A 26,438-nucleotide genomic window follows, 5' to 3' on the forward strand; every position below is an offset into this window, starting at 1 on the left:
ATGACTTCAGTTAACACTGGCTCTGCGATCATCCCTCCACTGCAGACAAACACTGTTACCCAGCCCCTCCAGCAGGCAGCCAAACGGGTCTTCCTTGTCCTGGATGGACAAGGAAGTGTGTCCCCTGGAACCCTCAGCTCTTTCCCTACAGATCTCTGTGCTGAGTTCCCGACCCAGCCTGATGCATCAAATGCCCCTCCTTGTCTCTCTGGAATTCCTGACCCTGGTCCTTTCTATGCAATGCCAACCAGTCACTGACTGCTGGAATGTTCCCTTGACTCCTGAGTCCTCCATGACTTCACATGAAATCAAAGGCTTTTCTTGCCCAGATCTCCTTAAATGGACATCCCACACTGGGGTGCTTGTCAGAATTTGACAGAGAGAGACAGCACTTGTGAGATAAGTGTTTGGCTTGGCATCCTTCCACAACCACACATGCAGGGAGTGAAGCCCTCCTCATCATTGGTGTGTGTGTGTGTGTGTGTGTGTGTGTGTGTGTGTGTGTGTGTGTCATTCTAAAGGCATCATTCTTCAGACGCCATCAGCCTTCTTTTTTGAGATAGAGTATCTCATTTGCCTGGAACTCAGCAATTTGACTACACTGGTTGGCCATAAAGTCCCAGATATCCAAATGGCCTTAGCCTGCTAGCACTGGGCTCCTAAGTGTATGCCACCACATTGGCACCTCTCTCTCTCTCTCACACACACACACACACACACACACAAAGTCTTCATGCCTGCACTCGAGGCAACCCCCCAGCCCTTTGCTATCTCTTTCCACATGGATCTCTCTCCTATGCAGGAGGCTGAGGCTCCTGAGGTGAGCCACAGTGGGGCCTCATGAGGGCGATGGGAAATCACATGCAGGAGATTATCTTACAATGGAAGGGAAGTATTAAAACAGAAAGCTTATGTCAAAGCCAATTTATTAAATAATTGCTTATCTTGGGGCACAAGGAACCTGCCTCTGAAACCTGCACTTATCTTGGAAGCAGGCAGCCTCCCAGCAGCACATTGTCAAAGGTGAAGAGGGGGTGGGGTGAGTCATTCCACAGCCATTTTCTTCTACTGCCATACAAAGCAATCCTCAAGACCCAGCTCCCGTCATCTGGGGTGGTTTAAAATTAAACTTTTTTTTAAAGAACAGATGGAAAGAGGGACACACAGGCAAACAGTATGCAAACAACAGCAGAATCTCAAACAGTGGTGGGTAAAGAAAGAAAATAGATTAGCAAACGCTAGAACCTCCCCCCGAGACAGCAACCTGGCACAACCTTTCTGAAACGAAGTCTCTCTCTGGCCACAGTCCCCTCATTCTGTGGAGTCTGCTCGAGACTGGGGGGGGGGAGTCCGAGGTCAAGAACGATGAGCAGCTGGGTCTGATACATGGCTGAATCAGTAAGAGGAGTCAGGGGGGCACGGGAGCTTCCAAGCTAATGAAGAAAAATGGTGCTGTAGCAAGAACCAATGGTGTGGACACCGTTCTTCATTACTAAGATAGAGAGGGTGTGTGTGTGTGTGTGAGAGAGAGAGAGACAGACAGACAGAGAGAGAGAGAGAGAGAGAGAGAGAGAGAGAGAGAGAAAGCCAGTGTTGAAAGGTATAAAATACCTGCATAATTCAATGCACTAGGGCCAAGTACCAAAGTGTGAGTAATGGTTCTACTTTTTAGGACATGAGTACTGAGCCACACACCAAGAGTGTCCAACCTTCCCACACTGCAATAGGACATTGGCATCTACTAATACGCTGGGCCACATCCATAGCTATCCTGAGATGCCTGTAGCCCATGGGCAGACAGACAAATGCCTGCTACACAAAGACATCCCCATGCCTGTATCAGTGACTGCTTTGTGAGTCTCTTGGTGAACAAAGGCTCAATGGCTACCCCTCAGCCGCCTGGTGCATGGTTTAAGACAACCAGGGACCCTGGGTATTCCCTCAGGGATGCTTAGGGGCCAGACAGTTACATAGCCTACATCAGACTGTCTGGAGTTCTTCTGGTTACTGGGGCAGCAGACAAGTCGGTATGTCACTGAGTAGATGCCAATGGGTTACCCAAAACATTCTAGCACCCCCATAACCCCACATACCACACACCTCTGCCCCACATGCATCATATACATAGATATACCTCACACAACACAAACACGCCACACACAGCACACGCATGGACACACACCCATTCCCACACATATCCATTTAAGCAGCCTGGCATTTAGAGTGCCCCAATCCCCACGCCACACCTCCTCAAGGTCAGCATTCTCTCTACCAGTATTCTGAAGAGGGTCCATGATGGGTCCAGAAATATCATCTCTTTCCACTCAGGAATGCAGGCTATAGCAGTACACCTCAGTTCCCATCTTAATCATGAATAGTAATTGATCATCATAATTAGCAATTAGTAATAACTATAGTATTCCCTTTGCTCAACTCAATAATGTGTGCATGGCAAGTCTACAGGCCCCAGATTTGATCTCATGTTATTTTCGTCTTCGCCTCCTTTGCAAAGAGCAAAACAGAGGCTTAATTCTGCTGCCATCTGCTCTGGGGCTGTGACTGGAGGCGGGGTGAGCCCTGTCAGGGTCAGCCAATCCCTCCACTGCAGGCTTGGAACTCAGCATGGCTAGACAAACTCAAGGTATACCCTGAGAGGAATTGAAAGGGACTGACTAGGGAAAAAGTGGTAAAAGGGACCAATAGGTAAAGGTACCTGCCACCAAGATTGAGGATCTGAGTTCCATCCCCAGACAGCGTGCTTCAGTGGGGTGGGTGTGGGGTGGAAGGAGAGACCCAACTCCTGCAAGCCATCCTCTGACCCCCCCCACACACACACTGAGACACACCAACATAACTAAACTAAAAAGGTGGAGTAGGTACCTGCAGTGAAATAAACCATGAGGTGGCTTGAAACCCTATGTAGAGCAATCGGCAGACAGAGGCAGGGGATCTAGGGCTTAGGAACATAGTCCTGCACCCATCCTGGAGCTCAGGCACTTACACCGCTGCCTTCTGCTCCCTGGGCTGTGGGGCTTCTGAGTGTGATTTTTGTCCTATCTTAATGCCAGCCACATGGGGCTTTAGAACTCTTGGGTATGGGAGCACCCTCCCTGCAGCTGTGACACACTTTGTGACAGTGGGTGGGGGCCTCCTGCTCCCCTTCCAAAGATGCTCTAAGCCAAGTTGGCAACTTGGGGACTGGTGGCCACAAGACCAGGCATTTTACAAAGTGACACCCTATTCTGATTGCTTCCTCACCTGGATTCCCACTTCAGGACTAAGGATCATCTATGAGCACGTAAACTCTTGTTCCTAGGGCCAGCAGGATAGCTCAGGGCTGTTGTCAAGTCTGATTCCCAGGGCCACACACTGTGGAAGGAGACAATAGACAACAGCCTTCCAACTTCCACACGTGTGTCATGACACATGAACTCACACACACACACACACACACACACACACACACACACACACGCAAATAGAAAATAAGTAACTTTTTCTAAGAAAACTAGCAGCACAGTGAGAGGAAAGTAGCCAGACAGTGGGTCACACAACAATAACCACGAGTTACAGGGCTGAGTGCCTGAGACTCAACTTTCTGCAAGGCTCTGCTAGCAGCCTAATTAATTAAAACCGTCAGTGAGGGGTTCCCCGCGGCTGGCACAGGAGTTTTCAGCTTCTCCTGGGTGCCTTGTTCATCCCTCTATTATTGCCTTTAAACACAGTTCCAACCACTGTGTAGGGTTGTGGGAACCCCAAAGGCATCGACCCAGGTCCGGGCCAAACAGGTGCATCGGCCACACCTTAATCAATCACTCTTTAAATCTTTACTTCTGGCCACATGGAAAGGCCACTTGACCGCCAACCAGACAAGCGAAAAAGCAATATGCGTTTCTAAAAGAGTACTTAAGTAAAACATCCCTCACCATCAAGCCTAACTCCATCTCCTATTAAGATGATAGACGCCTGGAGTATCACTGCAAGGCAGGTAGGTAGAAGGCGCATGAGCCGGAACAACTGCTCAGAGCCAAGAGCCACGATGGTGATGGTGCTTGAAAGGCAAGCAACTGTGCTGATGTGTCTGTTATTTTATTCTATGTTTTACAGAAAAAAAAAAGACTGAGCCTCTCTAAAGGTGACAGACGAGGTCCCAGAATGCCTCTCTCTTTCCCGGAGTTTCCTTTAAGCTGGCTCGCGGCAGAGAGCCTCGGTTGGTGAGCTTCGCCACAGCGCCCTCTTGTGGCCAGAGCCCTGGTGGCGCTGCTCCTCATCCCTTCTAAGAGCTGACTTCTGACTGTAATTACAAGTTAATTACAACCCTTCACTAGGGCTACCAGGGGACTCCAATCTATTCGCAGCGCGACAGCTCCGGCAAAGATGTTTTCTCTCTCCAGTATGCCAACGTCTCTCTTCGTGCCTCTTCTTATACTGTCTGAGAAGTGCGCACTGGAGTCACTCTCTCCAGGCCCATGCCTGCTGTGGTGAGTAGCCCGTCTGTTCCAGGGAGGGTTCTGTGTCACAGTACTCATGAACTAAGATCGTTGTACAAGTTAGATGTTCAGGACTTTGAATATGCCTGGAACCTCCTAAGATGTGTTTGCTGATTTTCGTTATCATTTCAGAACTTTTTCTAAATAAGTCAAGATTTATTAAGTTTGTACTTGATGTCAGAAAGTATATCTGTAAGGATTCAGGCTTTTATGTTGGCCTGCCCCTGTCACCTGGCAGAATGCAGGCAGTACCCTGGTCAGCCCAGGGTTCCACAACTACTAGTCTGCACGGAGGTGCAAAGGACCCTTTTTAAAGACTGCCCCCTCTCCGCGCGCCCACTTATGCTCTCTTTTCCAATTCTCTTTTCCGCAGCTCCCCTGGGACAGACAGGACTTACCCTGTCTCCCTCTTCCCTTCTGTCCTCTCTCTGTGTCTCTTTACCTCTTTTCTCTTTCCTTCCTCCTTCCCTCCCTTTTCTAATAAAACTTCTCACTTAAACTGTCTGTCTGGCGTGTTTGTCCCCGCCTCGGTCACCCTCGCCTGACGTGGAATTCACCATGGCCCCACACACAAGGTCCCCCTCGAGCTTTATCATAACAACATCCAATTAATTCCAATTTCTCATTTCACAGGTGAGAAATGTCCAGTCCAAAGGAGCAAAGTGGCTGGAATGGCAGGACACTGTGTGGCTGGCACTGAGTCCCACACGTGACTGAGACTGGCAGTCCAGAACAGACTGGTGCCCTGTTGTTGAGACAGCAACATGACAGTTAATCTGACCCAAGACAGAGGGTAGGATGAAGTGAGCTAAATGTTGATTTTGGTCACTTTCAGAAGACCATGACACTTGCACCCCCCAAATCAGACAAATACAGCTTGTGAATCTGTTTCCAGAGCAATAGTGTCCTCTAGGATGGCATCCTCCTCCGCTGGCCCGCTGGCCCAGAGCTGCCCCTCCCGCACAGACAGTTAGTGTTTGCAAAGGAGACACTGGGTCATAAAAGGACACACCTGAAGAACCCAGAGTGGCAGAATCCGAAGATGTCAGAGGAAGTGAATTTATCCACAGCTGTGGGGAGGGGGCAGGGGAAATGTAATGTGTGTGGCCAGGGTTAGGCAGACATGCCAGGATATGTACAAATATATTTAAATTAGGTGAAAAGATAACTGTTTCCTCAAAGGTTCATCATTTCCTTATGGTATTAGTCTTTTAAAATGTATTCAGTGTTCACTGAACTAAAGAGTCTTTGTTCTCAGACTAATAGAGCTGGGAGGTGTGGTGTGCACCTTTAATCCCAGCACTCAGGAGGCAGAGGTAGGTGAATCTTTGAGTTTGAGGGCAGTCTGGTCTACATAGCAAGCTCTGGGACAGCAGGACTATGTAGAAAGACCCTGTCTCAAAAAAAGAATTCATAATAGGCCAGAGACCTGATATCCTCCTGTGTGAGCCTCCAGGGTTTCTTCATTCCCTTTCAGTTCCGCTCTCATGGTGATAGACACAAATGGATACAGATAATGTAGATGGCCAGCATCCTTGGTGATCTTCCCGAACATGAAAACTGAGAGTGGAAAGCAGGCTTCAGGGGAGAGCATCAGCAAAGATTGGGTTCTGGAAATAGCCTGTTGGGCACAAGGATAACTGTTTACTTAAGATTAAGACATTCCCTCTGGGCTGAAGGGCCGGCTCAGTAGGTAAAAGCTCTCACTGCTCTTGCGGAGGAGCACACGATCCCAGTATCCATATCCGGAGGCTCATAACTCCCGGGTTTCTGATGCTTTCTTCTGGCCTCCATGACACCCGAAGTCACCTGCACACACACACTTTAAAATAAATCCCTTTCTAAAAAATCCCTCTTACGAGGAACAGGGAAACTCATGGAACTTATAGGATGCACAGGGCCCATCTCAAAGTTATATAAACAATCAACAGTTGTCTACTGCAAGCCCTATAGAGAACTGCAGAAGTACAGGTTTTGCGAGTCGTCACCCATGACGGGGTGGGATCTCTTCAGGACTTCAGTTGTTTGGAGCCTCCATGCTCCATGCATGTAACCCCAGTAAACTCACTGACTTGCCAAGCTGGACTTGGGTAGAATTGCTTCTGTGATTTGGCAGTTTCTTTATCTGGGGTGAAAAGACATTTTCTAGCCTTGTCTTGTTCCCCTTTGGGACAGGGTCTCCACAGGTGTCTCTAGGGGTTTTCAGTGATGGCCCTTTTGACGCGGGTAGACACAGGACTCAGTCTGTCGCAGCCCCACACATGGCATTGTTCTCAGCTAGACAGCCTGAAGAGCTTCCAGAAGAGACTAGCTCAGACCAAGATCACAATTCTAATTGCCAAAATTTCCAAAATGAACTGACTGTATAAATAATAATAGACTACTTCAAAAGCCAAAAGAAAGGAGATTAGGTGTTTTCACCAAAATATAATATAGGGCTGGGCCAGTGAGATGGGTTCAGCAGATAACAGCTCTTGGTGACAAGTCTGATGACCCGAATTTGATCTCTAAACCACAGATGGCAGAAGGAGAGAACCAGCTCCTACAAGTTGTCTTCTCGGCCACACATGCACTGCAGCACATGCATGCACACAGACTAAATAAGTAAATGTAAACAAATAAATAGAAACAATACAGGGCTAAGGATATAGCGCACCAGCATAGTGTTTGCCTGCTACACTGAAGGCCCTGAGTTCAAGTTCCAGTACTAACACAAAGGAGAGAGAGATACATTTAATCTGATTTAATAATCCCACTTGTGTTAGAACACCACCTGGTATCCCATGAATGTGTGATATTTTCATGCTTTTATGATCGCTGAAAAAATAAATTAAGAAATATCTGTCCTAATATAATTAGAACACTGCTGTGTCTTGTGGAATAACCTCTGAGTACAGAAGGAGAGGCCAGTCACGGAGCCTCATGTGACAACATGCCAGACTTTTGAATAAGATAACCATAACATAACCATAGCCATAATAAGATAACCATAACCGCTCATTCTTCTCACTTTTATTTGAAAACTTCCCACTTCTTTATCTTTTGTGTTGCTTTAGGGGTGGTGCATTGTTTGTTAGTGTGTATATCTGTATGCAGTATGAGTGAGTGAACATGCGTGTGTGTGTGTGTGTGTGTGTGTGTGTGTGTGTGTGTGTGTGTGTGTGTGTGTGTGCTGGCCTGGTATTCAAGATCCTTCTATCTCTCCCACTTGGGGAGTCCAGGCATGTATCACCACACCTGAATGTGCACTCAGCCTTCTCATCTGGGCACCTCCTCTCTGCAGTTGCATCTCCAGGGACAAGCAGGGCCTGGCTGCTTAGCCCTTTTACTCTTTTGAAGATGAGGACCAAAAGACTGATTACAAAGAAATGATGAAATGGTAAAGACCCTGGTGCAGGAAAGACATGGCAATCTGTCTCCTGACAGCTTTATGAGTTCAATGTACCCAAAGGGTCTGGAAGAGACCCTACCATCTTATTAAAAGTCCAAATTTATCTGAGTTTGACATGAAACTATATTTTCATTAAAAAGTTTTATAAACTGTGTCAATCACAATGGAATTCTTATTAGTCTGGTATTTTTTGGCAATGAGCCTGTAGACCCCAAGGGCACTTCGATATGAACTTTGTACGTGCTGTGATGATGTGAAGCTAATGAAGAGGTATTTGTCTTTTGCGACCTCCTAATCAAGTGGGTGTTTGTCTTACACCACCCCCTCACCGAATAAGCTGACAACCCATATCGTGTGCAATCCACATGTCTGCTGCAGATGGAAAATCCTGCAAACACTAGCTGTCATTCATGCGCTACATGTATGGATGGGTGTGTTTCACTCTCGTGGCCTCAGTTTCCCCACAACGAGACCATTAATGTCTACTTCCCCGGTGAGGCATAAGCTAAACAATATTCACACAGCCCTCCAAGTACTCCTATGGTTGGGGGAGGGCTTTAGCAAATGACTGACAGGCAGAGATGCCACTGTCACACCTCCATCCCATGTCACAATGTTAAGACAATTACAGCCATGACTTCACAAATGCTGCTGAATTGGATGATACATTTCCAAAAGGAACGCATCTATCCAAATGTTTGCTAGGTCCCTGGAGGATTTGAGGGACCCAGGGAGGATCTGCGGTAAAGTCATCCTTTGGATTTGTCTGTGATGACATTTGCAGGAACAAAAGAAAATTAAGTTGAATACTTTCTTTAGATAAAGAAACACGAGGAAATTTTATTTAACTCAGAGGCAAAAAACAGTGAGATTCAGAATTCTTTTCAGAGGTTTGGCCCAAGAAGCATCTGGTACGTAGTCAGCATAGCTTGCCAGAATCGTGTGCATAGATACCCCCTCACTCAGGTGGAAGAAGCTGCCTTGGCTTAGAAAGATAGAGCACAATTCAAAGACCAGAGCAGTGATGGGGCAGGGTGGGGAAACGGGTCTCCTTCAAAGCCAGGAGAGATGAGAGGGGCAGGAAACAAGTAACCATGAGTAAAGATACAGATGAGTACGGTGTCCTCACTGGGCAAAAATGTGGTGGCACAGAGCAATGAGGGACAGAAACTGGACCTTGTTTTCCCAAAGTCTTTCTGGAAGACTCCCCCACCCCCACCCATCCTGTCTGCTCAACCCTGAAGAGTTTCTGTAAACATTCCTCTCCTCTGACACAGAATACCCTCTCTTGTTCTAATGCCACGCTGAATGGCTTTGGCCACCAAAGTCTTTAACCCTTTTCAGAAACTAGGAAAATCTATGGGATGTCATATTCTTCCCACTGTTAGAAGACTTGTGCTGTAAGACCCAGAACTATGAAAAGTCAATTTATTCTGTAAACATGAAATGATGCCAGACAGCTCAGCCTTTCTCAAAAAGCCCTCCCCTATTGATTTTTACTTATCTGCTGCAGAAGAGGCGTGAAATCTTTCCCACACCCAGGTGGACACAAACTTCAATCATATCACCAGCCTTTTATAGCTCGCAACAGCAGGTCTCTGCCCTGGATCCCATACCTGATCAACTCACACCCGTGAACACATTCTCACAGACAGACATCAGTGGGGCCACATCTTACAGGGCGACTGAATTACTGAGCCACTCGACTTAGTGCCGAAACCGCACAACTGACACAAGCGGCTGGTCGCTCTGCTGCTCGGTAGACTTATTCAACAACCGCCTTTAGCACGGCAGGTGGCCCAAGTTAATCTTCCCTGGGACTCAACCAGTTGTAGAGTTGAGTACATGGCTGCAAATCTCTCTGTGTCCCAGCACCTTCCGAGGAGCCAGACTCGAAGGTGAGGTTGTAGGAGCAGGGCATATACCTTCCTGATAGTTCTTAGAAGAAACAGCTATAGAAACCATGCTGTTGAGACCTGGCCCTGTTCTTTCTCCATGTGGTGTGGCCTGTCTACTTCTAACAGTGAGGAATCACCCTACACTCTGCCTGGGTTGACTCTAGGAGAAAATAGACCAAACCTTAGCCAAGGTTCCCCCCTAACAGTCATGGGTTTCTATTTGCCTGTGTGTTATAGACTAATGGATGGGGACTTTGGAAGTGATTGGGTCATAAGAGCTTGGACCAATCCACTGATGAGTTAATCATTTAACGATTATTGAAAGGTGGTGGAGAGTAAGGGTGTTGCTTGGGGTAAAATGAGCAATGTCTACTCCCCCTCATAAGGTACCATCAGCAAACCAAAGTACAATTCCTGGGGAACTAGTGAATTTCTTAGCCTTACTTCAGTGCATGAGTGGCCCAAAAGCAGTCACACTGGAAAGTCTTCACTCAACATGGATAGTAGCTTTCTAACAGCCACCTGGATGGGACCCGTTCCTGTGACCCTCTCCCAGCCTGTATAATCTAGCCCCTCCCTGAGACTCCCAAGATCGTGAGTAATTAAGAGAAGATTGCATTCAGATGTCTAGAAGGAATGGGGGAGGCCCAGTAACTCTCCTCACCCCCTCCTTCTAGGACGAATGTCAGTGGTCACAAGTAGCCACAGCTGATCTCATGGGGATGATGGACTGGCGCAGAGGACAGTGCTTTACAACGGTCTCTCTGGCTCCCAGTCACCATGAGGTGAGCAGTTCTGCTCCGCCATGCCCCTCCACCATGATGCGCTAACTCACGACAGGCCCAGGAGCAATGAAGTCTGCTGACATGGGCTGAATCCTCTGAAACCATGAACCGAAAGCAACCCTCTCAAGTTATTTTATCTGTAGTAATGAAACTACACCATATAGAGTAAATTCTCAGCATCGCCCAGACAACTGGCAGGTCCTTATGGAATATCTACTACAGGCTATACATCTACCGTGAGGAAACCAAGGCCCAGCAGCAAATGGCATGTGGACAATACTCAGGCTAAACCCATCCAGGGTGACTCCCAGGTGGTGGTGGCTCTCCACACAGCTCTGAGTTCCATAAATGACAAAAGTGTAGAAGATCAAATACAAAATTTAAACAAATTGTAAGTGAGAACGTGCCCACATCAGATGGACTCAGTGTCAACAGAGGAGATTGTAGGAGCTGGGTTTCATTGTGAAGGCAAGTTTGAACCTGAAATCTGGTCCTCACACCAGGGAGACATTGGATGTAGTGTCAACTCGATCGTATGGAGAGATGCCTAGGTGATTAGTAAAGCATACTCCTGGCTATACAGCTGTCAGGGTCTTTCCAGAGGTGACTAGACCACGAGGACTCAGTGGTTTAACCCATCCATGGCTTCAAATTCTGAATAGATGACTGGCAGAGGGCAGGGCTGTGGAAGGCCGGGCCTGGTTAGAGGAAGGTGATCACTAGAGGTGTGGCTCTGGCTTCCTCTGCTTATACTCTCTGCTTCCTGGATACAGGGGTTGAACAGCTATACTAAGCATCCTCCCATCATGATGGCTTCTGCCTCCCCCAAAGGCCCAGAGGCAATGGAACCAGATACACATGGTCTGAAGTAACCCTGAACCAAAATAAACTCTCTTCTTTGAAGTTGTTCCTCTCAGGTATTTGCCAGAAAGATGGGAGATCTAACACCAAGTCCAAGAAATGGAAAGGAACCCGTGACATCACTGGGACATCATTTCCTCCCTGAGTAGAACCAAGTGACTGCTTACACAGGGACACCAATCCCCTGCCATGTTGCAGCAAGGACTTACAGGCTTCACAGAAGGTTCCCAGCCCTTGTGCCACGATCCTGAACATGGATGAAGGACAACGTGAACTCATGATGTTCACAGAGCTGCTGGAGCTGGAAGAGCATGTCAGGAAATGAAACGCAAGATCAGCAACTGTAGGTTTCCACAGCATCATGATTGACACCCAGCAACATGAAGCTGCAGAGTGAAGGAGAGTCAGCCACTCTCAGGCTCCTCCCCTCCCCTCCACTGCAGGGAGTCCCGGCTCTGCTTTGTCTCACATACCGCGGGACTCTCAGATTTCAGTGCTCCAGATCAGGTGAAGATGGTCCAGTCCAGAGCTCAAAGATTTCCATATACATGGAACAGCTCATTTCCCCTCCCACAGTTGCTCACTCAGCTCAACAAATATTTGTATGAGTTTATATTCCCTGAAGCCTCAGCATGTGTGGAGCCAAGCCACAAACAAAGCTGTGAGTACAAAAGCCAGAGAGCAGAGCACCATAGGAGTGGGCCAGCCCACAAGGCACAGCACTCACCCACTAAGGGCATTTCAGATCTGGATTCACACACTACTACGGTGATTTCATTGGGACATTCCAGCAAATTAAGTGCTGACGTAGCATTCAGAATCTTTATCGAATGTACATGTGAAAATGTTCAGTGAGAACAGACAACTATAGATTTTTCAAATTTCATATTGAGCCACAAATTGGAGCCTCGCCTCCCTTTGTGGATGTATCAAATGAAGAAGAGAAAAACAAATGCCATTTCCCCAGAACACACCCCACATAAAACAATCTCCTGGTGATGAAAATGAAGATTCCGTAAGCAAGGAGCATGTAAGACGGGTGATTTAACACCACGAGGGGTTTAGGGAGACGGGTAAGAAGGTAAAGGCACTTGCTGCCAAACCTGATGACCTAAGTTCAGTTCCCAGAAGGAGGAAAGGAAAATCATTTGGAATTGTTCTCTATTGAGGCTTTGAAGGTCAGCAGGCTGGTAATGGATCATATCCTATCACTTTCTAGCTGGGAAGTTTCTGAATCACTAATTTTCACTCTGTGAAGTCAGAGCAGCAGCTTCCTCCCTGGGAAATGCCCCAGGTTGGCCTTGAGCTCAGAGAACAATGTCCCCACACTAGTCCCTTTCCCAACAAAGGCGAGGATGCCTCTTCACTGGTTTCTCTGCTCCAACTGGCTCCAAAACTGATATCCTAATCTTTCATTTTCAGCCTTTGTAATGGTGGGACTGGGTTACTGGGGTGTGTCCTTGGGTGCTCTAGCTCCCCAAGCCCCTTCCTATGCCCCCCCCCATGATTCTTGACAGCCGTGCTGTGAGCTGCTCTGCTCTCTAACTCACCCTCCTTGTTACGATGGACAGAACCTTGCAAGATCAAGAGCCAAAATAAATCATCTTCCATTGTTTCCTTTCTATTTGATCACAATGACACAAAAGACTGGGCATGGAGGCGGTCACCTGCACGTCCAGCGTCAGTGCATAGCACTGAGAAGTGAATCACAGCCTCAGATTCTGCAGTAAATGTGGGGTCAGAGCAAGGACTCATCAGCAGATGGATTCTTAGGGGCTTAAGACTGCCTTGGGAGAAGACAGATCAAAAGTAGACTCAGGTTCTTGAAATCCAATGCTACAGACAAGTAAGGACACTTACAGTGACAGCCACTGGTGTGGAGAAGGGTCTGGAAGTGGGGGATGCTGCTGATGAAGGCCGGGTGCGTGCTGGTTCTGTGGGTTGTGGGGCTCCACTAGAGTCACGGACAGAAGATCTCTTCAGACATGCATTCTCGGCAAGCACTGCTGCCCTGACTGTGACCTCCACATGCTGCCAAAGCCAGTTTCCCTGAAAGGGTGTCTGAGACATGAGGTGACACTGTCAGCCTCACAAAACCCAGCACTGAAGCACTGGGCTATCTACTGGTGGGTCCTGTATCTTTGAAGGCTGACACAGACAGCAAAGAGCCCAGGTCTCTGATCACTCCAGAAGGAAAGCATATCAGAAAACTCTGAGGTCATCCACAATCTTGCTGTGTTCCTTTTAAATAGAAGGTCCCTTCTTTTTGAAACAGTTCTAATACAATGTCCTTTTGCAAGTTCTTAGAGGCAGGAAAGCTGTCCCCTTTCCCCCTCTCTCACAGAGAACACACCAGGATAGACTAGGGACTTGCTCTCCCTGTTTTGAGATGTTCCCTGTTTAACTCTGCTATGCAAGTTATCAATATTCACCCACATCCTCAGCTATTATCAGACTTTGTCCAATTTATTCCCTGGACACTCTGGCAGACTGGGCCTAGATGCTGTTTCCATCTTTCAAAAGCCCGTAGTACTTTCTTGTCAGGGATTTGGTAACAGAAATGGGAAAAGTAGCCAGTACAGAGAGAAATTCAGCTATGAGACTCAGCATGGCAATCAATGTGCACTGTCAAACCAGACCACCTCCATACTTCCCCACATCAGCCACTGACCCTGCGTGTTCCCACTGACTTCTTTCATCTCCCCGGAATTCTAGAAGTTCCATATGTGTGGTAGAATATTATTTTAAGGTGTGTGACTTTTGTTTATGCTGCATTTGTTTAACTCTGTGAAGCTGTTTTACTGTGCCTGATGGTTTAATAGAGAGGTGAATGGCCAGTAACACAGCAGGAGTAGGTGGGGCTGGCAGGCAGAGCAAATGAATAGAAGGAGAAACGAGAGAGAGAGAGAGAGAGAGAGAGAGAGAGAGAGAGAGAGAGAGAGAGAAGAGCAACAAGAGAACAAGGGGAGGAGTATGTCAGGGCCCACCCAGCCACCCAGCCACCCAGCCAGCCACAGAGTAAGAGTGAAAGTAAGATATACAAAAGTAAAGTAAAAATCCCAAAGGCAAAAGGTAGTCAGGATGATTTAAAGTTAAGAAAATCTGACAAGAAACAAAGCCAAGCTAAGGCTGGTCATTTATAACTAAGAAAAAGCTTCTGTGTATGATTTATTTGGGAGCTGGGTGGTAGGCCCCTCAAAAAGCCAAAAGAGTAAAACATCACGTCATACACATGCAAGCCTACCATCCTGACACCAGCCCCTCCGCATCTCTACAGGACCCATAGAAAATCTACTTTCCTGAATCTATCCCCTCCCAATCCCTGCATCAAAGTTCTCCATGGGGATCAAATACAATAACATTTCTACATGTCAATGTAGATAGCTGGTTTTCTTTCTTTCTTTCTTTTCTTTTTTTTTTTTTTTTTTTTTTTTTTTTGGTTTTTACAAGACAGGGTTTCTCTGTATTGTTTTGGAGACTGTCGGTCCAGCCCGGCCTCGAACTCACAGAGATTCCCCTGCCTCTGCCTCCCGAGTGCTGGGATTAAAGGCGTGCGCCACCACCGCCCGGCTGATAGCTGGTTTTCTAAGTGACACAGAAAAACAGAGATCAGAAACAGATGGGTGTCTTAATGTCAAGTTTCTCTGTCCAATGTCTAGGGACCTCATTATATCTAACTTTATAGGACTCAAACAATTTAATCAATGAAAAGACAGAATTTAGTTTAGAAGTTTCTCTGTCCTTATACCATCTAAGGCATGCTTGGGTTTGGTCATTAGACAGGAACAATTGCACTTCCGGGGTAGAAGTCCATCTCCCCCTTGTATTTGCACACAGGTGCCCTAATACATTTCACAGTGACAGCCACAAGCTGGTTTACAGCTGTAATGGAGCCTGCAAGACAAGATGACCTTTCTAATTGTCATGGCAAAAAGCACAATTGCAACTGACTTTGAAACATGCCGTAAACTCATTACGCTAAGACAGAATAGCTTCCACTTTGGGATTGCTATGAATATTAATGTCAGAGCTCTTCTTGGAAAAAATGTGCTCTAAATTTTATATTGTACAAAACCCTTTTAGTACCAAAGAGGGTGTTTATTTATAGTCTGTGGGCTTCTTCATAGATACCATTAAGGATTCCATTAAACATGGCAGAACGGAATGAACAGTCATGGAGCATGAAGGCAGAAATAATGACCACCCTTTCAGAATCAGGCCTGAAACCAGAAGACATGAGCTGCAAGTGTAGGCAATGAGGACAGGGGATGTGGACAGAGTTGTGTAGACTCCTGGGGTCAGTAAGAGGCACTGCACAAGGGATGCAGTGCACTACTGGTAATGGGGAAGAGATCAGGATGGAGCCAGAAGGATGCAAGGAGTAGGTGATGGGCGCTAAGGATGCAGAATACTCCAGAAGAGGAGGGGAGAGCCATGGTGATGGATGAGGAGAAAAGCTGGTCCTCTGCTGCATGGTCCAGCAGCATCTTATGCCTGTGTCCACACAGACTGTGTCCCACAGAGAACCCCATGACAGTTTCACAGGCCATCCTGTCCACCAACCTCCAAAAACATGGAAAATTTTTGTCTGCCACCTTCTAGAGATCCCTCCTTCAGCTTCTATGGCCACATATGCCACCAACCCAGGAGATCACAGCATAGTTTTGGAAGAAAAAATCTCTATGGTCACAAAATACTGCTTTAGTGGCTTGAGTGAAGCAGATGGGAAATGATAATGGGAAAAGCGAGATCAGTGTTTCACCGGCCAGAAGATGTACCCATCTCTCCTCCCCTCTACTTTAATGGTAGAGGTAGCATGAGAAGAGCCTTTCCTCAGACGTAATGAAGAAGGGATTTGGTTTGTTAAGGTCTAACATCAGCAGGTTCCTGTGCAACATAGTCACCAAAAACCAGGTCCCTCAGTGGGCTTCTGGCTATCACCAGGCTTCCACATTACTGTACTCAGCCGTGGTGGTGAGATTGAGCCTCTTTTATTAGGAATCCAATCAAACAGAACAAAACCCTATGTCGAGGTAAAAAGCTTGGATGCAACAGATTCCTGCTCAGGTGTCTTCCCATGGAACCACAGGATGCAGTCCTCTTTGTATCAGTTTCCCTGTGTGTGAAACAGCCCTCCCAACAGAGTCAGAAGCATTAGTGGTCCAGGGCTGAAGTGATTACATGGGTGTCCAGCACTGGCACAATGCCTGCCTCTCAGAAGAGACGAGAGAGGACATGCTACTGAAGAGGGACGATGACATATCAGAGACTGCTCCTTCTCTAACAACTAAATCCACACGATACCTGACTCCTCTGTGCACAAGCAAGGCACCCAGAAATGCAAACTGAGAACACAGTAAAGAGCAATGGAAGATGAGGCCCATGAGGAGCTGGACAAAAGACGTTACCAGTCACAGAACCGGGTTGTTTCCACCTAAATTCTAGGAACCATCAGAGTAACAATTACTTTAAAATCATTAGATACATTAGAAATATGGACCATAGTCCCGAGGCTGTTTGACTGACTGCCCTCAGTTAATCTCAGGGGTAGGATTCAATCCCTCAGTGACTAAGGAGTGTGACAAGATCTTCAGTGCATGCTACAGTTCCCATACCCAGGTAACCTGGCCCAAACCCAGCAGTGAGCTGTCCTCCGAGAAGCATGGAACTCTGCTAGAACCTTCTCAGCAGCCTGAGTATGTGAATGTAACCATGGACCTCTGCAGTTCCCCAAGCTCAGGGCATCTGGAATGTGGTTGCCAAGAACAATCTGGGAAACTGAAGATCTAGCAGATGTATAAGAGACACCCTACAGCATGGAGTCAAGGTTCTCCTCTATACAAAGTGGCTGTCACAGAGCTATGCACTTCAATTAGGTATGTCATACACAAAAACCATCATGCAGTCCCATGGGGCGGGGGAGCTAATGCATTGTACAGGAACATGGAATCGGGGAACACAGACCCAGGGAACGTGAAGTTAGGGCACACAGAACCAGGGAATACAGAACAAGGAACATGTAACCAGGGAAATACAACTAGTTATCATGGAGGTAAGAAGCACAGGGTTATAATATGGAGACAGGGAGCTGACTCAGCGACTTGACAATGAAGATTGACCACCATGCATACCTTGTTCATCCCAATCACTGTCAGTCTCACCCAGCTTTGTCCCTGTAGGCTTTGAGAGATCCTTACCTTTCTGTATCCTTACTTGCTTTTGTGTCCCTGGATCCATGTTCCCCAGCTCTGTGTTCCTGGCTCCATGTTCCTGGCTCCATGTCCCCTAGTTCTGTATACCCTGGCTCTGTGTTCCTTGGTTCTATGTTCCCTGACTCTGTGTTCCTGGCTCCTTGTCCCCTGGCACCATGTCTCCTGACTTTGTGTCCTCTAGCTCTGTGTTCCCTGGCTCCATGTTCCTTGGCTCTATGTTCCCTGGCTCTGTATTACTGGCTCTATGTTTCCTAGCTCCATGTTCCCTGACTCTGTGTTGCCTGATTCCATGTTCCCTACCTCTGTATTTCCTGAAAACCTTGTGCTATTGAAGGAGAATGAGAGGTACAACAAATTAAATAGGACTAAAACTAGGACATGGAGCCAGGTATGGTAGCACACATCCTCAATCCCAGCACCCAGGAGGCAGAGGCATGCAGATCTCTGAGTTCCAGGACAGCCTGGTCTACCAAGTGAGTTCTAGGACAGCAAGGGCTACAAAGAGAAACCCCATCTCTGGAAAAAAAAGTAGGACATAGTATGTCCTATGTGGGATAAATACATGTTTCAGGGAAGACTAATCAAAATCACTGAATCAAAACCACCAGAGGAAATTACATATAATAAACACTGAGGGGTTTTAGGGACCTTTGAGGCAGGCAGATGTTAAGGTCAACTATCTTTTTGCTCTTTTAGGAGGCTCATCACATCATATGTTGTGAAATATTACTTTAACTATGTAAAGATGTGTAACATTTGTTTACGCTGCACTTGTTTAATTATATAAAAATGTGTTGGTGTTTTACCTTGCCTGCCTAAGGCACCTGATTGGTCTAATAAAAAGCTGAATGCTTGGCAGAGGAGGGATAGGTGGAACTGGCAGAGAGAGAGAATAAGTAGGAGGAGGGATCTAGGAATGAGGGGAGAGAACAAGGCAGAAAGATGAAGAGAGGGAGACAAAGAGGGAGATGCCCAGGACCAGCCAGTTGCCAGACAGACAGACAGACACAGAGCAAGCAGTGAAAGTAGGATGTACAGAATGAAAGGAAGGTAAAAAGTCCTGAGGCAAAACACGGATGAAGAGAAACAGGCTAAAATAAAGTATAAGAGCTAGCAAGGGCTTCAGGGAACCTGTTCCCCATGTTGGATTACCTTACCCAGCCTTTATGCAGAGGAAGGAGCTCAGTCCTACCTCAACTTTATATGCCATGCTTTGTTTAGGCCCATGGAAGTCCTGCCCTTTCTGAATAGAGACAGAGAAGTAGGGGGGGGGGGTTGGGAGAGGAGGAGTAACTGTGATCAGTATGTAAAATAAATGAAAAACTGTTAATTAAATAAAATTCTAAAATGAAAAAGCTAGCAAGAAAGGAATCTAAGCTAAAGTTGAGCATTTATAACTAATAATAAGTCCCTGTGTCATGATTTGGGGGTTGGTGGCCCAAGAGAAAGACTGCTACAACCATACCTCATCCAAAGTCCTTAGTACTTGACACTATCTTCTGTCTCTTTTTAATATTTTACTTATCTTCATCTGTGTCCTTACTAGATGAATTTCCTAGGTTTCTGTTTCTTCCTACCCCCATCCTAGAAAAGAAGGGAGGTCTGATTCTTAGGTTCTTATTTATCTTGGGGGTTTCTCTTGAAGATAGCTGGTGAGTATGGAGGGGCAGTGTCTACATGTACAGAGTATGCAACTCATGGGCTCTCTAAGTGAGACACCACAGCTACAGATACAAACAAACCTCTGTAAGGGTTGCACCTTGGACATCAGAATAAAAAGAATCCAGATCCCTTCATTTCAGCACATTTCCTTCTGTTGGCTAATTCAAGCTCAGAATTTAGGAGGGAATCCAAAGTTAAATGCAGATCTTGTCCATGTGGACATTTGGTCAACCCTGAGCCATCAGTAGAAAACTGTCAAGTCATGCCTTTGTGTCACCCAACCTGCTTTCTACCTCCCCAGTTCTTAAAAGAGGGCTGAGTTAAACAGGAGGCTGTGGACCAACAGCCCATAAATATGAAATCCTACCCTTTAGCCTTCTCCCTGGAAGCTGCTTTCTGAACCTAATGATTCCCAATAGGGAGTCCCAGAAGCTCACCAGCTGTGGACCCAGATCTACTCAGGGAGCCTGCAGAACTAGAAGAAATGCATTACCATGTTAATGATGTCCTATTTAAATTCTATCCCTGATTACTCTGTGATGAAATCTCTTCCCTCCACATTGGTTTCTTTATATCTGAGTTCCAGTGTGAAATCAACAATATTAATAAAGTACAATACAGATTATCAAGTTATACACAGGAGATGGAGAAACAGCTGTATAAATCTTAAAGTTCTTTTTTTTAACTAAAATCAGTTACTAATTTTTTACATCCCACCTTCCCTTATTAAAAAATTGAATGCATATTAATGAAAGGCTGGTAGTTAATTTCTGTTAAGTATTCCAGGGATGCAGGAGACGTTTGGCTTTTCATTTTACTCCACTATATTCAACATTCCTCAGAATTTAAATGTGTGACTTGCAGTCTCAGAACTTAAAGTCTTTCTTCTTCTCTTCACAGGAGTGTATTACCATAACAGAAACCTATGGATTCAAAGTAAGTGGCCATGTCTGCCTCCCTTTGCCCTTGAGATTGCCATGTTTCTGTCCCCTTCCCATCACCACAATCTGAACAGCTAAACCAAGGCTAAGGATGCAGCTTGGCTGGTAGAGTGATTTCTTGGCATGTGCAAAGTCCTGGGTTCAATTATAGCACAGCACAAACTAGTTATTAGGTACTGCCCACCTCTAATTCCAATCCTGAAGAAGTAGATGCAGGAGGATCAGGTGTTCAAGGTCATCCTCAACTACACATCAGGTTGAAGGCTAGTCTGAGCTACAAAAGACCCTGTCTCAAAAAATAAAGCAAGACAATAAATATCCAAACAAGACCAGGCCATCATCACCCAGGAAAGCATCACCCTCGTCACTGCTTTCATTATGCTGGAAAGGGGATCCAAGGTCTTCACCCACAGTCCAAAATGAGAAAGAACACCTTACCCCCACTATCTAGCTAGCCCCTGCAAGTGAACAAAGACTTGGGGCATAAGGCCACCATGCTGGGTCCCAAGATAATCCTGTAAGACTTACAGGCCATGTTCTGTTCTCAATGAATTCACCAGGGAGAGAAGACACAATGACATCTCCATGGTGAGGCAGGCCAGTCCATTCCTGATGGACACCAGAGGCCTATCACTAAGAGCTCTCTGTGTGAGCAACACTGCTGATTGGTCCTTGGACCAGAAATGTTTGCCTTTTTCTACAGAAACAGAACCTTAGACCTTCACAGGGCACACAACTGCCCAGGGTAAGGACAGTTCTTCTCATCACCCATGCAGTTGACTTCCATCACATACCAAGGTCAAGTTCACAACAGTGTGGCAGTAGGAAGGCATGTGCAGATTCCTACAGGAAGCTGTGACAGGGACAACTATGTTCTGTCTTTGTGTCTCCTGGCTGGATCTGGCATCTACATGTGTGTCATATAATAAGGGGCTCAGAAGAATAAAACAAGAGAATTCAAGTCTCTGAACTTAAGAGCTGCCCATCCATTCCAGTACTGCTTTCTCCAACCCTTGAAACCATTGTTGGAAATAATATATATTTTTAATGCTTTATATTGGGGTAGAGAGATAGCCTTCCAAGCACAAGGACCTGAGTTCAATTCCCAGTGCCCACATTAAAAGGTGGGTGTAGAGACGCACAGTGGTAATCCCAGGCCTGTGGAGGCAGAAGCAGGATGACCCCTGGGGCTTTTTGATCAGTCTGACCAAACTGGTAAGTTCCAGGTTAGGGAAAAACCTCAAAATAAAACAAAGTAGAAAGTGTAAGAAGTGACAGCCAAGGTTGGCCTCTGACCTCCACTCACATGTATATGCATACCCGACATACACACAAATGAACACAATGCTATATACTGTTCATTTCTGTTTTATCTTAAGATGTTTCATCTATGGGCTGCATAGCAATTAAAAACATGTACTCCTCTTGCAAAGGCCCTGAATTCAGTTCTCAACACTCATATCTGAGGGTTCACAAACTGCCTGTATCTTCAGCTCCAGGGGATCCAAAGCCCTCTTCTGATTTCCAAGGGCACTGCACTCACCATAGGTACAACCCTCTCCCCCAATACACACACATAACTTTTTTTTTTAATTTTAAGACCTAAGAAACAGGAATTTTATTGAAGACTAAAGAAAGTTATGGTACTATACAGATACAGATTCTCCTGCTCTTTCTTGCTTGAGCTACATTTGAACTTGAACACTGGGTCCCCTCTGACTTTCTGATTCTCAAGGTTCAAAAGCAGCTGAACCCAGACTATGATCTGGTTCTATTGCATTCCAATAGGTGAATTTATTTTCTTTTCAAGGATTTATGCTAGGCCTGGCTATGTATATATGTGTACATGTGAGCACAGTCCTTATAGATGTCAGAAGATGGTGATAGCCAAGGTTGGCCTCACATCCCTGGGAGCTACACCGTATGAGAGCTGAGGACCAAACTTAACCATAAACCATCTCTCCGGTCTCGGAGACTCATTGTCTATATCTTTGCTACCCACATCCTTACCAACACTGGATTGTTAATTTGGGTGACCCAAATCCACATCTCCTCAGACTGGTTGGAAACGAGCTTCAGCCTCAAGCACATGCGAGAAAACACCCAGGGAGAGGGTGGCTGACCCAGCATAATCCTAGCATGAAGCACACGGATCCCCACCCAAGCCATCTGCAGCTTAGAGACGTCCCGTGCAACAGCCCCCCCACTTGTTTATGTTTTATTCATCATCTCGAGAGTATTTAGTGAAGTAACAATGATGAGATTCAGAAGTACTGCACAGAGCTTTTTTTAAAAAGATATTAATGGTTTCAAGAGCTCACTCACTATTCAGATGAAAATATCGTTGGGTTAGATTTGCTCAAATCTGTTTACATCTTCTTCACTCTTAGATCGAATCCATCCCCCGTCTTGTATAAAAGCTGAGTGATAACACTATGAAACATTTCATTTTTCCTTATTCATAGATTTTAAAAAAATCAACAGCAAAAGCCTGCTGGAGATCCAACCAGCTTGACTCTCACAGTGAAGTATGCCGCTTACAGGGCCTGGGGGCTGCAGCCCCCCCCCCAGTGAAGTATGCCGCTTACAGGGCCTGGGGGCTGCAGCCCCCCCCAGTGAAGTATGCCACTTACAGGGCCTGGGGGCTGCAGCTCCCCCCCCCAGTGAAGTAGGCCGCTTACAGGGCCTGGGGGCTGCAGCCCCCCCCCACTGTGCTCATGGACGGTTCACACGCAGCCATGGGCTGCCTATTTGGCAAAATAAACAAACAAATAAACAGAATGTTTGGCCGTTAAGAGTGAAGGGAGGACTGGGATGTGTGAGACGGCTCAGCGGGCGGAGGCCTGTGCAAGCTCGGTGAACCCATGCCACGGTGGAGAAAGAGAACTAACTCCTGAAATTTGCTCTCTGGCCTCTGTGTGAGCGGTGCACAATAATAATCAAGTTTTAAAACTTTTCAAAGAAATAAAAAGGGGAGGGGCAGAGAGATGACCCAGTGGTTAAGAACGCTGACTGCTCTTGAAGAGGACCTGAGTTCTCCTTCCAGCACACACATGGTAACTCTAACACCAGCTCCAGGGGACCTGACACCCTCTTCTGGCCTCCATAGGCACTGCATTAACACGCTCAAACCCCGCCACCCAAACATACTTCAAAATAAAAACTAAGTATTTTTTAAAAGAGTAAAAGGAAATGGTGCTCGGCTCTGAACTGTTGAGCCAGCTGAGGCTTCACTGGCAAGAGACACCATGACCACTGGCCATCTCTTTGATTCAAACATGGGGAGAAACCATACCTCACACAATTTACTAGAACTTTAAAACCTAGTTTGCTCATCCCAAAATGACATGCTTAACCTCTGCCAGATGGAGTGACATTTCCTTGTTTGGACTTGGAACATTAATCTTCCCTGACATCAATTATGGAACATCCAGGTGGTACCAGTTCTTAAGTGGACTTAAGTGGACCACAGGGCATATTGTGCTAGTCTTCTGGCATGCCAGGACCTGGGTACAGGACACCAATGGCCTCTGTCCTACCTCCTGGGGAGGGAATCAAACCTCAGAGCATAGCCCAATAGAAGAGTCGCTCCCTCAGCATCAGCCTGTGGCCTGCATCCTTGAAGACTGGACCAGGGGAGGCACCTTCAACTCAGGCTGTGTACCCAGGGAGGACGCTCCACAGCCAACCGCGTGTACCAGCAAAAGCGGAGCAGAAAGTGGGAAAGTTCAGAGAAAGGGAAATTGTCCCATTTGAAGAGCAAAGCAAATGCTGATAGGTGACCCTACTCCATTGCCCAAGGCTCTTGCCAACAATGTCCCCCATGGACTGGCTAGGTGCAGTGAGGTGATCTGACCACACAGTCTAATAACATCATCATCACTAACTTGTACCAAGGCTGTGGCTGCGGGCTACTCACTGTGGGCGGCTTCCTGGAGTGCCAGGTCCTGTCTGCACCTGATGTAGTCCTCTTTGACACTGCCCAGCCTGCTGACACTCCTGGAGCTGAGTGTCAGCAGCCTGCCCAAGAGCGACTCTAGCCCTTCCCGCTCTGACGACAGCGCCCAAATCTCCTCCGTGAGCTCTTTGGCTGTACAGAAGTGACTTCCTGCAGTACAGGGTAGGAGACAGAAGAAAAGGAGGTTATGTGTGTGAATTGCAACAGTATTCATATTCTTGAAAGATTCATATAGTTATGCAATGCATATTGACCATATCTGTCCATGACCACCTCCCTCCACCTCCTTCTAGTGCCTACACCCTGTCTCCTTCCAACTTCTTGTCTCTTTGTTGTCGTTATTAACAACCCCCCCATTAATGCAGCCCATATGCACATGGGTGTGGAGGTCATCCACCAAGGCATGAGCAACCTACGAGAACCCATGACCCCAAAGGCAAATGATTCCCCCTCCTTCAGCAGCCTTCATCTATCAGTGGTTCCTCCAATGCGGGTGGGGTCCTTTTGGTTTCTCCCCCATTCATGCTGGATTTGTATATGAATAGTGAGATCCTTGAGTATTAATTTTGGGGACAACAGTATCCTGATGCAATATCAAAAGATTAGGGTCAACTGAAAGGGATGCCACTGGAAATTCAGGGCCTCTGAAAATGACCCAGAGATGTCCAGCAGGATCGAGGAAAGCCCAGGTATCACTCTACTCAATGCCAAAGTCCAAGGACTGACACAGTACAGCAGGGTAGACAGATGCTGGCCTTGCAGTTAGACTTCAGCTAAATTAAGCTCCTACCCCTTATCAAAACACACAGCGTATGCAATGACTGCTCTTAGCACAGCTAGGAAGGTGACCCTCAATTGAGGAATTTACTCCATCAAATGGGCCTGTAGGTGTGTCTGTGGACATTTTCTTGATTGCTAATTGATGTAAGTGGACCCAACCAACAGTGGGTGAGGCTCTCCCTAGACAGGGTGTACTGGGTTCTTTGAAGAAAGGTAGCCGAACAGGATCCTGAAAGCAAGCCACGAAACATTACTCCTCTGTAGTCTCTGCTTCAATCCCTGCCTCCAGATCCCTGCTTGAATTCCAGCCCTGGCTTCCTTAAGAAATGGACTGTGACCTATAAGCCAAATAAATCCTTTCCTCCCCAAGTTCTTTTGATCAGTGTTTTTATCATAGCTACAGAGACCCTCATGGAAAAAATAACATAAAAAATAAATGAGCACATTTGGCATAAATGTGTTATGAAATATGATCGTAATGACACCTGAATTGCAGGTGGCCGCAGGAACCACAGGTGGCTGGGTGCATGAGAAAGAAAAGTCATAAAGTAGCAAATAAAATAGATGGTGAGCAGAGTGCAGCAAGGAGCGAGGTCAGGTACAAGAATCAGCGGTGGGTCTAACAGCAGCAGGCCACTGTGAGACAATTTCTCTGAAATACAGTTCACAGCATATTTTAGGACTAAAAGTATGTAGGGAGGAATTTAAAGCATCCTATGCAGATGTGGAAACTGCTTCTGAAAACCTACTGAGAGGAAATAAGACTTAAATAATTGTGGAGATAAACTATAAGCGTCCACTGGAAAACTTGCTACTCCTAGGGTTTCAATTTGCCCCAGATTGATGCATAGATTTAATACAATTCCTATCAAAATTTCATGAGGCCCTTTGGTAGAAATGAATGGGCACATCCTAAAATGTAAAAGAAAATACAAAGGTCTAGATAAGCCAGAGCAATCAAAAAGTCTACATTTTAAGACCCCAGCTATCACTACCATAAATCAGGACTGCGTGCATCTAGAGCAGATAGCCATGCTGACTGATGGATTACAATAGAAAGCCAAAGAGGGTGAGTCGTCCAAGAGCCGACTGAGTGCAAAGCAAGTCAACAAGGGAAAGAAAATCATCCCAACAGATGCTGCCAAAACAACCGGTTACTCACGTGGGGTCAATGGGAACCCTGATGTATACCTCAAACCACACACAAATTACATCAGGGGTAAAACATGGGACTCAGACAAAGTTCAAACGATGAAGCTACAACTAGAGAGTAAGAAGGAGCAAGGTGCCAGCTTTGGACCAGGCAGAGCTTTGTAGAGGACACAGACCACAACAATCTAAGAAAAACCCTGGGATAAGCTTTCAGCACATAAAAGAAGCTGGGCAGGGAAGCTGGGTGTGGTGGACCTGATACTCAAGTACTTGGGAGGTGGAGGCAGGAGGATCAGGAATTCAAAGCC

At 46.4% G+C, this 26,438-nt stretch overlaps 1 protein-coding gene across 1 annotated transcript in view; it reads right to left on the reverse strand.

The window, feature by feature from the left end:
- Nucleotides 1-26,438, reverse strand: part of Disc1 (DISC1 scaffold protein) — a 211,010-nt gene that overhangs the window by 74,269 nt on the left and 110,303 nt on the right. The window contains exon 9 of the mRNA XM_040755305.1: nt 24,160-24,348. Within this exon, the coding sequence (XP_040611239.1) occupies nt 24,160-24,348 (189 nt within the window). The remainder of the gene's footprint in view (nt 1-24,159; nt 24,349-26,438) is intronic.

The sequence above is a fragment of the Mesocricetus auratus genome, unplaced genomic scaffold (assembly GCF_017639785.1).
Source record: "Mesocricetus auratus isolate SY011 unplaced genomic scaffold, BCM_Maur_2.0 Super-Scaffold_100013, whole genome shotgun sequence".
In the NCBI taxonomy this organism is placed as follows: domain Eukaryota; kingdom Metazoa; phylum Chordata; class Mammalia; order Rodentia; family Cricetidae; genus Mesocricetus; species Mesocricetus auratus.